The 12,588-nt window shown below is 44.0% G+C and overlaps 1 protein-coding gene across 1 annotated transcript in view; it reads left to right on the top strand.

Annotated features, from left to right (window-relative positions):
- LOC310849409 (uncharacterized protein) overlaps nucleotides 1–8,740 on the top strand; it is a 49,984-nt gene extending 41,244 nt beyond the window's left edge. The window contains exon 5 of the mRNA XM_083749567.1: nucleotides 5,826–8,740. Within this exon, the coding sequence (XP_083605693.1) occupies nucleotides 5,826–6,085 (260 nt within the window). The 3' untranslated portion in view covers nucleotides 6,086–8,740. The remainder of the gene's footprint in view (nucleotides 1–5,825) is intronic.
- Nucleotides 8,741–12,588: the final 3,848 nt, after the last annotated feature.

Here is a 12,588-nt window from a genome sequence, read left to right as displayed (position 1 = left end):
TTTCCCCCATTATTTTTGCCAAATGGAGGTGGGAGGGGTTTATTAAGCATTCACCTCTTGTCTTAGCTGTAGCCTCTGCAAATCAACACGGATAGTGGTTAACGTCTGCTCCAACAGGCCCTGTTTGCCAAGTCCCTCTGCACAGTCAGGGTTCATCCAGACTTTATTTGGTGCTGTGCTTCTAGGCACAGGTCTGGGCTTCAAAGCTCTGTGCCCAAGCAGTTTTGTTTTGTTTTGGGTCCTGGTGCTTACCCCAAGGAAACCTGCTCTTCACCGCTGAATCAGAGCAAAAGGCAATCAAAGTTTCTATGGATTGACATTTGCTCTGATTCAGTGGTAAAATGTGGGTTTTCCCCAGGGAAAGCGCCAGGACAAAAAACAAAACAAAACACTGCTTGGCTATGGAGCATTAGAGTGCGGACATATGCCTGGAAAGTGCAAGACAAAAGAAAGCCTGGATGAGCCCTAAATCACTGTCCTGAGTTTGTAGTCCAGGGAGCGTGGCTTTTAAAAAATAGGTTACTGTGTCTATACATTCACTGGATTTGCTGCTCGCTTTAGCTCCCCCCACCAAAGGCTCTGGAGATCACATCTCTGCCAAGCGACTGATGACTATACAAATGCTTCCAAATGTATTTGAGTTGCAGCTATTCTGCAGTAACTACAAGCAGATGCATTTGTCTAATAAAACAGTCTGTAATGTTGGAATTTGTTTCTTTCAAAGGAAAGCTATTTTTGTTGCGCAGTTTTAGCCCAACGTACTGAATAGTGAATGTGAACAGCCATTCAGTCCATCGTGTGAGAATAGTGTCTGTATTTTTATCTTTTAAGGCTATGGGGTTAATCTATTAGTTTCAAATAAAACTGCATTGAAATATTGACAATGCTGATTAAAATGCAGCTGTTTATATTTGACTCAGCTACAAACGCAGATCATTTTTTTATTTTCACCTTATCCTTCAAAAAAATGTGACGGTGCTGTGAGCTACCTATCTATGTGCAGGGAGGTTTTGGCAGGGGAGCATTCAAAAAACAAATATACAATAATGGTTGTTTCCCCCATACAGTGGTACCTCGGGTTAAGTACTTAATTTGTTCCGGAGGTCTGTTCTTAACCTGAAACTGTTCTTAACCTGAAGCACCACTTTACCTAATGGGGCCTCCTGCTGCTGCCGCTGCGCAATTTCTGTTCTCATCCTGAAGCAAAGTTCTTAACCCGAGGTACAATTTCTGGGTTAGCAGAGTCTGTAACCTGAAGTGTATATAACCTGAAGCGTACGTAACCCGAGGTACCACTGTATTTTAAAAATACAAAAATATGAAGTGGCTGCTACATTTTATATTTACAAAATATGGGGGGGGGGGCAGCTGTGGTTGTTTTATTGTCCCAGTAGCTGTTGGTGCAACCTGAAATCTGTTTTGCACCCAACGGAGACTAATCTAAACATTCCCTACACTCAAAAGTAGCATTTTAGTTTATCCTAAGAAAACTAATGTACTATGGATGATATCCAGCTAAGACAGGGTAGATCCATTAAAATCAATAGACCTAGTTAATCCACTGATTTCACTGAGTCTGATCTGAGAATGACTAATGTTGGCTATCACCCTTTCCTTACAAGCGTTGTGCAGGATCCCATCATCTTCTAAGCCAGTGTTTGTCACACAGTGGCCCTTGGGCCACTTTTGGGGGGCCTCATTGCCACAGTCTGCCCTGGCCCCTAGCCATGCCACAGCCTCTGGGCTGGACCAGCAGCTCCATTCGTGCTGAGTAAAGGTGACCAGGAGACAAGAAATTGGAGAGGGGGAGCAGGGAGGAGAGGAGGAAGGTTTCCTTCCTCTGAAGGGAAAAGGCCAGGGGAGGCGTTGAATGAAATGAGAAAGCAAGATACGGTAACTGGGAATAGAAAGGAGGAAAAAGGAAAGAAACTGGCAAGGGAAGAGGGGAGAGTTAAGTTGCAAGTTGTCTGTGAAAGGAGAATGGGAGATGAAATTAGAGGAGATGGGTGGGAAGGAAAATATATAAAAGCAAAGCCTTCTCCACCTAGATCCTCTGGATCAGCAAATTCTACCTAAAATGGGGAGGTTGAGTCATAATACCTCCAGTGTCAGTCCTTAGCCTGAGTAGAGCTGAGTTTTGAAGCATCTTGCCACAAGGAAAGGGCTTTGGTAAAGAATCTAGCAGTTTCCAAAGATGGATAAGATATCAGTAGAAAATATCAATCTTTGCCTTCATCTGCCACCACATTGTGACTGGCTCTGCCTGTACTGTCATTTTGTGACTGGTGGGCCTCAGTAATTTTCAGCCATCTCAAGGGGGTCCTGGGCACAAAAAGTGTGAGAAGCCTTGTTCTAAACACTTTCTATAGTCACTTGGAAAAACTGTGCTTAACTACAGAGACTGGGGTGACATCCATCATTAGCCATATTCAGAGGTCATTCATAGATTGCATGTTTAATGAAGCACAATGGAATGGTCAATCCATGTTTCTCTTTTTAGTAAGTCCCATCCTCATCCATTAGCATGGTTGTTGAGAGAGAGAGAGAGAGAGAGAGAGAGAGAGAGAGAGAGAGAGAGCTCTGCGAGAAACTATTATTTGCAAAGGTTCTGAAGAGCTTAGGAATCTCTTCAATTAGTTTTAAAAACGAGTTCTTTTGAAGCATCAAAGAGAAACCCTCTGGGCCAATATCCTAAGGCAGGCAGATAGGGAAGTACAGCACAGATTAGAATTAAAGCACCGTAGAAAGTTAGAAATTCCAAAGGGCCTAATTTTTACATCCTGAGTAGATATTTTAGAGATAGATTATTTATTTGTCTGGTTAAAGAGAAAAAAAGAACTTTAAGAGGATGTAAGCAGATGAGCTAAGATTGCATGGGGGCAGATGGGAGGGAACCTGGCTTCTGTGCACATAGGAGAATTGCATTCTGTGATAAAAGGAAACTGCCTGGTGGAATGTTGCTGCATGGATTTTTAGACACCACCTGTCTGCAGGCCCCAGCAGGTCTCCCTGAACTGAACTGTCTGCTGTTAAATAAAGGTCCGAGCATTTGTGGTGGTCAAAGCTCAGACAACAGACATAAGTGTCCATAGCGCCAGTGATAAGCCCTTGAGCTCTCTGGGCAGGTTCTGTTTCAGAAACAAGCAGAGACACGAGCTCATTTATTTTTGCCTGTTCTAAGATTTGCTTTCCTAGCCTCCTGTTGGCCATAAGAGGTGAGACACAAAAATTCAGGTGAATGTGAGCATGAAATAAATCAGAGTCTACCTGGGGGGAGGAGGAGGAGGAGGAGGAGGAAGACTTTAACCCTTTCATCTGCTCTGAATCGCTTCCCTAGTCATCTGTTCCACATCTTCTCAGGCTGTTTCTCCCCACAGGGAGCCACAGGAGGAGGAGAGGCAGCTTGAGTAAAGGATTAGGCAGCCCCTTTCCCCTTGGGACCCTGCCTGTGGTCCTCTCAAGATTTTAGCCTCTCACAGGTGCTTTCCCTTCAAATCAAACTGTTGTATGAAAAAAGATCTGCAACTGTAGGAGTATAGAAAGCAGTCAGCATAAAAACCAGAACGAGAAGCTAAGGCTCTGCAAACAAGAAAACAAAAGAAAGTTAAGTTTTCAAGGTGCCCCATAAAAGTTTATTGTGGTGATTGATTCTCAGCACCTTTCTGAAAAAGTTTGCATATTTTTAGGGGCATTTATTTTTGTTGGAACACTTGTGAAGCATAATGTTGAGGCCAAATGCAGCTTATTAGAAAGCTGGAGTGTATATGTGCATAATATGCATATAAGATACAATAATTGCTAATATTTTTAAGCAGAACTGTGGGGGAAGCTGGTTTCCCATTGAGATTAAGGAGGGAAACAAGTTTTTTTGTGGGGGGGACCTGTGCATATTGAAAATCAAGACTCCATCCGTACCCAAGATCCACCAACTGAAGCCAGGCGCAAAAGGGGTTTACGGAAAGGAGCTACATATAATTAAGAAATAGAGCCTCTCTTAGCATGGTCATCTCAGGACTATTATTATTTTTTTCTGTACCAGAACTGAGCTCACAGTTCTGTCACAGAAAAATCTACTCTGGGTCCTGCACTCTGCCTAAACATTCTTCCCCTTCGCAGCCAAATTGAGAGCGAAAACAACAGCTGCTTGTTAAACAATTGGGAGTCAGGAACCCTCCCCAGACAATCTACTGCAAATAACCCAGAGGTCTGCCAGTAGATCTTGACATACCTTCTGCCCACCTCAGAGCTAGAGCTAGAGCAAGGCTAGGCTCTGGGGTCTTGATACAGGAAAGCACTTCTCACATTCTTTAGCAAGAGGGCATAGAGGGGTTCAATCATGCGATTGACACAGACTGATCACTCAGTATTTTTTAACAGTTAAGGTATATGTGCTCTCTTTCTTTATAAATTTAATCTTCTGTGTGGGGCAACTGACGTTTGACTTAATAAATAAATTAACCAAAGATCATACAAAACTAGAGTCTGCCATTCCATGGACTTGGATGTTATTCTGGCACCCGGCTGCTATTTTTTATTTGAGGAGCCTGCTGTGCATTATAATCAAAGCCCATCTCATGCCAGAGGGCAGAAAAGCTTTACCAGGGCAGCTCAATTGGACGGTCTTTTCTCATTCGAGTTCCTCAGTCAAATTACAGCACAGAAGTGGGTTGGTAGGTCACTAAGAAGAGATAAGGCAGCGGAGAAGACAGATTGTCCTTTCCCGTTTTAAAAACACAACATGTTTAACAACATGTTAAAAACACAAAGAACTATTTTAAACCCTTTTATTAAAAACCCATGCATAACTGCTAACTCCTGGACAGAATGTCTCTCCTCTAGCCAAAATCAAAATAGTTAAGTCCATTGGCACAATTTTATACCTCTTCCTGTTCCTCCTTGCTCTATTGTTGCTACACATTCAGTATTTTCATAGATTCTTCGTATTTTGGGAAGTCAAATGAAAAGGAAACTCCAGAAATAAGCATGGCACAAAGAAGTCCATAGAAGGGTATACAGGCAAATGTATTCATCATCAACAAAAGCTGAGTTTCAGGCCACAGATGGCTCATCTTCAGTGAATCTAAAATAAGTAGAAGCATTTGTATTTTATAAAATACAAATATGTCATTGTTTACTGTAAAAGGAGTGTTTATCTCTCATTAAAGCCAACTGTTAAAAAATGGAAAACTTAAGTCTATAGTGCAAAAATTACAGGGACACACCCCTAACCCACACGCCTGCACACACACACCACTGCTGCAGTAACACAGCCGATTACAATGCAAGGCATACAAATGAGAGGTCACAGAAGACACACAACACAGCACCCATGTGGCTCCCTGGCCACGAGGCTCCCTGCAAAAAGCACACAGCCTTTTTGGGATGAGGGTTCAACACCCACCTTTTTGCCAAGCATCCCAGGCATGCAACAAGGGCATAGTAAGATTGCTCCTAAGAGCTCTGAGTGTGCTAGCAAGCCTCTATTTGTTCTTGCCTAGAGTTTTCCCTTCCTCTCCACTCGGATCCTTTGGGCTTCAGGGAAAAGCAGGGATTTATTTTTGCCGGGCTGCAGGATGCCACTTCTTCAAACCAGAGCTCTCTGCCTTATCACTCCCAAGCCCTGTGCACATGCCAAAGAGCTTGCTGTTCATAAGAATTCTGGGGGTGGGGAGGTGGGCTGAGTGCATCTTCCCTAGATGATGTGTAGTCAAGACCCTAAAATTATACATTGACATCTAGCAACGACTATGCTAAGAATTCGCCCTTCTGACTTTTCTCCCCCTTCCAATCTCCTTCTCTCAATCCCCCTCCCTGTGGTGGTGTAGAAGCCGCTGCCGCCGCCGCTGCAAATCCTGATGGAAATTCTACTCTGGGAGGAGGAGCAACAGCAGCAGCAGGCACAATGGGCCTCAGCACCAGGTATGGCCCCCAGTTCACCCTGCAGCACGTCCCTGACTACAGACAGAACGTGTACATCCCTGGCAGCACAGCCACTCTCTCCAACTCTGCAGCCAAGCGGGATGGGAAACCTGCAGCCTCCGGAGGTGGAAACAAGAAGAAGTCAGGGAAGAAGGAGAAGAAGTAAGATTCGCAGGATGACATCGCTGCCACCTTAGATCTAGAGGGCAGACTCTTCCAGCATTCCCCCAATTCATAGCCTAGGATGGAGGATGAATGTGAATTTGTGGTTAACCATTTTTTAAAAATAAAAAAGTGTGGAACATGGCGAATGTACATTGCTGTCATCAGAGCTAGGAGAAAGTCTCCTACTGTTTGTTAGTCCTCCTGATGTAAAAGTATCTGGAAACAAAACAAAACAAAAAAAAAAGCCCTGTGGATAGTGATGAATTATAGCTTATACTCTCATGCAGATGATGTAATATGCAAGGGTGTCAGATCTTTGGAATATTTTTCTCTCCCATTGCTTTGCTCCAGAGGGATCTGCACAACATACAAGGCTTAGGGTGGGCCCTGTCCATTGTAAATAATTCTTCTAAACAGGGGTTTTGATTTATACATTTTTCCATTTAAAGAACATTCTCACGTCCCCCAAATTTTGATGAATGCTTTCTGTCCCCACAAAAATATCTCAGTTGGAATCCTTGTTATGAAATTGATGAGGGGATGCTTCAGTTTCTGCTTTTTTATTTTAAAACAGTGTCCATCCTGCATTATTAGAAGGGAATGAGTTTCAACAGCATTTTTAAAAGTTAACCAATGATGGTTGAAAAAATAAAACTGAAATGGTTATACCTAAGAGGCAAGGCGCACAAACACATTGCTATGGCAAACCTCCCAGAGGCAGAGAATGCCTCACATAGTAGGAAGATGGAGAATTTTGCCTGTGTTGATTGATTTACAGTGGCCTCTGAAGAGACAACACATCTCATCCACACTTTGATCCATAAATATTTATGTGTACAGTAATTGTTTTCTGGAATAAGTTTAAGGAAGTCAAAGTCAATCGCTTGTGAGTATAGTGAGCTGCCGCTCCTCCTTTAAGCACTGAAATAGCTCTGTTAGTTCCACAGGCAGACGCCTTCTGTCAGTGAATGGGCTCTGGTGGCCTTGTAGGTAGAGAATTAAAACAAAAATGGAATGCTTCATATTTTCTGCACATCGAGCTGCATGCAAAACATTCACTTCACATCTACGGTAGGCCAGCTGCCGCCTCCCAACCTAGAATAGAGAAGTCATTGCATGCCATATACAGCATGATGTAAATATGCTGTGAAGTGCCCACATCCTGGTGGAACCTGAGCATTGTCTGTCTGTGAGTAGAGTTCAGTAACAAGATGCATTGCCCTGGATCAGAGCAGTAGGAAAGTTTCCACACGCCTAGGCAGCACAGCCAAGGAAGGCCCTTGGTTTGCTGGCCTTCTTCACGTGCGAACAACAGTTGGTCTGAGGACGCAAGGGGCCAGGGACAGATCAGGGATGCCGGAGCTGGAGCTGGGCAGGGATTTCTGATACCAAGCCCCCAAGGCCAAGTTCTGAACGTTAGAGAAGTGAGTAACCATTGGTGCACTGAAGGTCCTTGGGACCTCTGCTATCACCCCCACTTGGATATAAATCCACTGGATTTAAAGTGAATAATCAAAAATCCCTTTGCTGTGTTTCGAAATGACTTGTTTTAGGGTTTTTAGCCACATTGTTTCATAGCCTAGTATGGAGAGGAAGTGATTCCTGCTCCCTGTGCATTTTATCGGCTTGTGTTCTCATCTCTTTCCTCGCTCAAGCGCAGCACAGACTAGCAGGGAGCTTCGGCCTGCTGCTGGCAAACTCAGGTTGCCTTTCTATAGAGGCACTGACCAGCCGAGGGCAGAGAAGCAGCATATTTCCAACATGGAGGGCTAATCACTAGGCCAGAAACATATTACTCTTTCTTAAATCTTTGATAAGGAGCTTGTCTGAGATGGTCTGGCCTTCTATGATCACCTCAGGTTAAACATCTGACGACTTTTCAAAACATTGCGGACCAATCTCATTGGCTGTGTAGTATTGCACTGCTAGAGCGTATCTGCTGCCTCCTGTGTGTCTAGAAAGCGGGATTTGTCTGTGGGAAGAAACTTCGGTCGACGTATGATTTTTGTACTGATCCCAGTCACCCACCCACCCCTTGTGTTTGGTGACTGCACTAGAAAGTTTACATAGTTAGTTAAAACAGAGCACAATCCATAGGGAAGTTCTCCTGCACAAGCTCGGCTGGAATCACCAGAAGCCGCACAAGCGCATGGCATTCTGTCCTGCAGCTTCTCTCCATCTTAACGGGGCTGATGCAGGTGAGCTTCCCCACAGGATTGGGCCTGGGGCTTATTATGTACTGAAGTAGTTATTATGTGACTCTTCTCAAAGTACTGTAGATTAATCTTAGTCATTCTCTTTTTCCTTTTAATCAATAAGCTGAAAGTAGTGTAGTAGTGCTGAAAACCTAGTGATGTGTAGGTTTCTTTCTTCTTTTTTAATCTTAGTAATTGAGTTGTGGACATCAGTATTTTTTTTTATTCCTTTGTATCTTCTTTACGTGTGCTCTTTGTGCTTTTAAATGTATGTGAATTGAAACACACTTACTGTCCTTTCAATGTGTCTAATATTGAACTATACTTATATATTATATATATGCTTATATCCTTCTTATATCCATATAGACTGACGTCAATGTGTTACACGCAAGTTTTATACTCTAATATTTATATTGCTCTTTTTTCTTTGGGGAAAATAATAAAATCTTTTCTGCTGATGTGTTTGTTGTGATTGCTTCTGAAGGACAAAAAGGAGGGGAGAGCAAGATTATGGGAGTGCTAGACTGGAAACCCCACCCCAAAGTATTGAAGGCAATGTGGCAGAGGCAACAATGCCAGGCTTCTCTCCAGCAGTGCCTCTGGGAGACAGGTTTTGCTGGCTTTTGCAGTGTTCCGAATCTTTCAAACATGGAAACCTATTTTCTTTATCAAGAAACTGCTGCTGCTGCTGCTAACAGATGAGAACTTGCCTCTGGGAGGGAGAGAGCAATGGGCACCTGGTTTAACCTATACATTAGCCATTGGGAGTGGAACCCATTCTGACTGGACCATCTGGCTCTTTTGCATTTGTGCTCTGAATAATAGATAAATAATAGGGCACACCTGCAGCACTGTCTCCCCCAGCTATCAGTGATCTTGATCTGTTTCCACAGAAAACAAGAAAGCCAGGCTTAAGCCTGTGGTAAACAATTCATAGACAATGTAAAGCAGGTGTAAATAATGCAGAGAGATGTGTCATATGCCCACTAGGGATGACTGGCATGATGCCACCCCAGTGGTAAGGGCAAGGGGAAAAGAGAATGGCACAAGAACCCAGCCCCTTGGGAAATAGGGAACTTCCCTAGTCCCTGTGAAGGGATTTGTTGCAGGCTCTACAACCCGGCTTTCTTTATTTCCTGTCTTGGGTGCTTTTCCAATTAGTGCCACCATATTGATTCTCTTTAGAACCTCCTTGTGGTATTCATGGGGCTACACAGAACACAAACACCTTGCCCAAGGAGAGAATAGGGATAGACCATGTGACTAAACCAATCTCACTCCAACAAACAGGGATGGAAGGGATGCACTTCTGAGTGCAAGAAAGATGACAGAAAAGGAAATGAAGGCCCCTCTAGAAATACCACACTGAGCCTTAGGCCTAGCCCTCAATTAGGCAGGAGGTGCTTGGTGTGTACCAATTAAGAGGGCGGGTGAAGATTCACATGATTGACTGCTTCTCTATATTGCAAGGAAGGGGGAACTTTCCATTAAAAAATATATATATAATGCAGATTCTAGTGTAGCTTCGTCATAAAACCGGCCAGTTTTATTTGTTACGGACATTGTAGAAGCATTCCTGAATGCCCTTAGCTACATTCTGAGGTGGTACAGTGCAGGCATAAATTTACCTCAGCAGAAATGTTTGCTTGTTTTGAACACTTATATCCTGCCTTTCTGCCACTGAGTTGAAGGAGGCATACATCCCCATAACAACTCTGTGATGTACATTAAGTGGGAAGAGTGACTGGCCCAAGGTCCACCCAGTGGGGACATGAACCCGGTCTCTCCAGTCCTGCAACATTATAGCAGGACTTCCTTTCTTGGACAGCTTTCATTTTTGGTCAGAGTGCTGGGTTGCTTGGAACTAGCCTGCCAAACTTGATGGACTGCGTGGGAGGAGAAGGAAGGTGCTCCATCTAGGCAAAGCCTGGGCTTCTTTCTAAGAAATAAGACTGTCAACTTACATTTCTTTGACTTACCCTGTTCCTGTGCCTCACACATAGACACTAAGCAGCCAAGGTCTTTCCTGACATGGAAATAAGGTCCTGAGAAAAATGTCACCTACTAAACTTCCCTATGCCAGCTTCTGTAAAGAAAACTGCAGGAGCAGGGTGCATTGTTCACAAGGGAGGATAGCCCAAAATACTGAGGCAAGGAAGCCTAAGAGGGTAGGAAGGGGGAGTTTGGTACAGAACAGCCAGAGCTTAAATATAGATAGTATGGCCTAATGGGTCTAAAATTATTTCACTGGAAACTTAATAGTCATGACTACTTGCATCCTATGCATATTTACAGTGTTATGCACATTTAACTTGGAGTAAGTTCAACTGAATTCAATAGGACTTAATACTGAACAAAACGTAGGGTTGTGCTGTCAGTCAATTAAGCAAATGATTAAATTTGCATGAGAGTGAAACCAGTATTTCCACAACAAAAACTGCATTAATTGCTTTTAGGTGATGTGTACCAGGCATTGCCGGCTTTGAGGAAGCATTCCCACTGTTGTGTGAGGGCAAGGTGATGTGGACTTTGCAAATGAAATGGGAACACACCCTACACTCTGGTGAGCATAAGCCCCATGTCTATTCCCGCAGTTCCTTGACATGAAAAGCTTCCAAAATGCACAGTACTGAATTTTTCCTCGCCTTGTCACTGGCTGGAGCCATCCTGGGCAATCTGCAGGTGTCAGGAGTGCTACAGGAAGGGGGGCTTGCACCTAAAAAGAAGTGGGAGGGGGCTGTGGGGTTAAGTACGGTAAAGACTCAGGTCAGACATCACACAAAACCACAACTCTGAGATTCTCAATGTACAATCAGCTAATCATGGGGTGGAGAGCATCCAGCCCACAGACCAAATTTAGGTCTAAACTTCAGATATTTCCGTTTTTGCTTTGTTTACTTGGCCACTAAATGCTGAGGCCCCCAGGTGTAGAAGCAGTTTGTCAATTTAGACACCATGCTAGGCCAACCATGATTATTTATATTTGCAATATTTTAAGCTACATATATATATACCAGTTGGCTAACAGCATCTGTTGTTTTTTAAAAAAGAAACATTGGTTTTTTTAAAAAAAGTCTAAAACAGCAGCACCTAAACATGGCCATGGGGGGAGGTATTAATGATCCACTGAAAGACAAGCAGCAACAGGACGAGAAAAGCTTCTCTGGGCTTGGTGCCTCCTTGCCATCACAGAAGAGGCCCTGTCAGTCACCATGCCAACCTGTAGAACTTCTGGTGGTAGCGGAAGTACATGAAGCACAGGCCTCCATGAATATCTTCAGGGTCAGGCAGTTCCATAATACAGAGTCTGCAAACCCATTTCACAGTATGGCTTCTGATTCTGTTCTACGAACTGATCTTCAATCACTGTGAGTCTGGATATTGCAAAGGCCTCCCTTGGCCTCTGGTCCATAAGTAATGGAATTTTTGCATCTGTGGAAGGTTTATACATATGAAATTGGCATAACCAATAACTAAGCCATCTAGCATAGATAGTTTTTTGCGATGGTGAAGCCTCCACTAAGATGGCAGCAATTCTGTCTTTATTTTTCAGTACCAACCTCAATCACATAGAAAGAGCTCAGTGGTGGTGAGTAGGAAATCCCCCCCCTTTTGTGTTTTTGTTCTATATTTACTTATTTGGTCCAGTTATTATCTACATAACAACGAAAATCAGCACAAATAATTAAAAATACATACAAATGCTTAGTGCTAAGTGCTGCCTTTACTCAGTGGAAGCCCATCCCGTTTTGCTGCCCGAGGCAAAATTGGGAAAGTGACCCCCTGTGCAGTGTGCGCCCACCCCTTGCCACCCCTGCTGAAGCCTTGCTTCCTGGGGTCATGTGGCAGCGGTGGCAGGTTCCAAGTTCTGGTGACATCTTGCACCACTTTTGCAAGGTCTGGAAGCCACTGCCATTTGTCCCCACTTCTTTGGCGTCAGCGGCTGCGTCCCTTGGATTTTGCTGCGCAAGGTAGCTGTCTGAGTCTGCCCCACAGACCGCCAGGTCTTTACTCCTAGTTTGGTCCTTTATCAAGCTAGTCCTAAAGAAGCGGGGGAGGGGAACTGCCTGTCAGCACCATCTTAATTCATAAAATGTCAGATATGCACCAGGTGCTAGCATCCCTGCAGGCCTACAGCCTCCCTCTATTTGCTCAAACAATTCCTCCCACCCTCCAAAAAACCCTTCGCTCCTGCCTAGCGCCTTTCAGCAGAAGGCCTTTGCTTAGGACAGTCCAAAAAGGGGCAGGGAGCATAATGGGGGGGGGGGGGCGAAAGAGAAAAGCCATCTCTCGCCCTTTCCAAGAA

This window comes from Podarcis gaigeae (assembly GCF_964106915.1).
Source record: "Podarcis gaigeae genome assembly, chromosome: 7".
Lineage (NCBI taxonomy): Eukaryota > Metazoa > Chordata > Lepidosauria > Squamata > Lacertidae > Podarcis > Podarcis gaigeae.
This window is presented reverse-complemented; position numbering and strand designations above follow the sequence as displayed.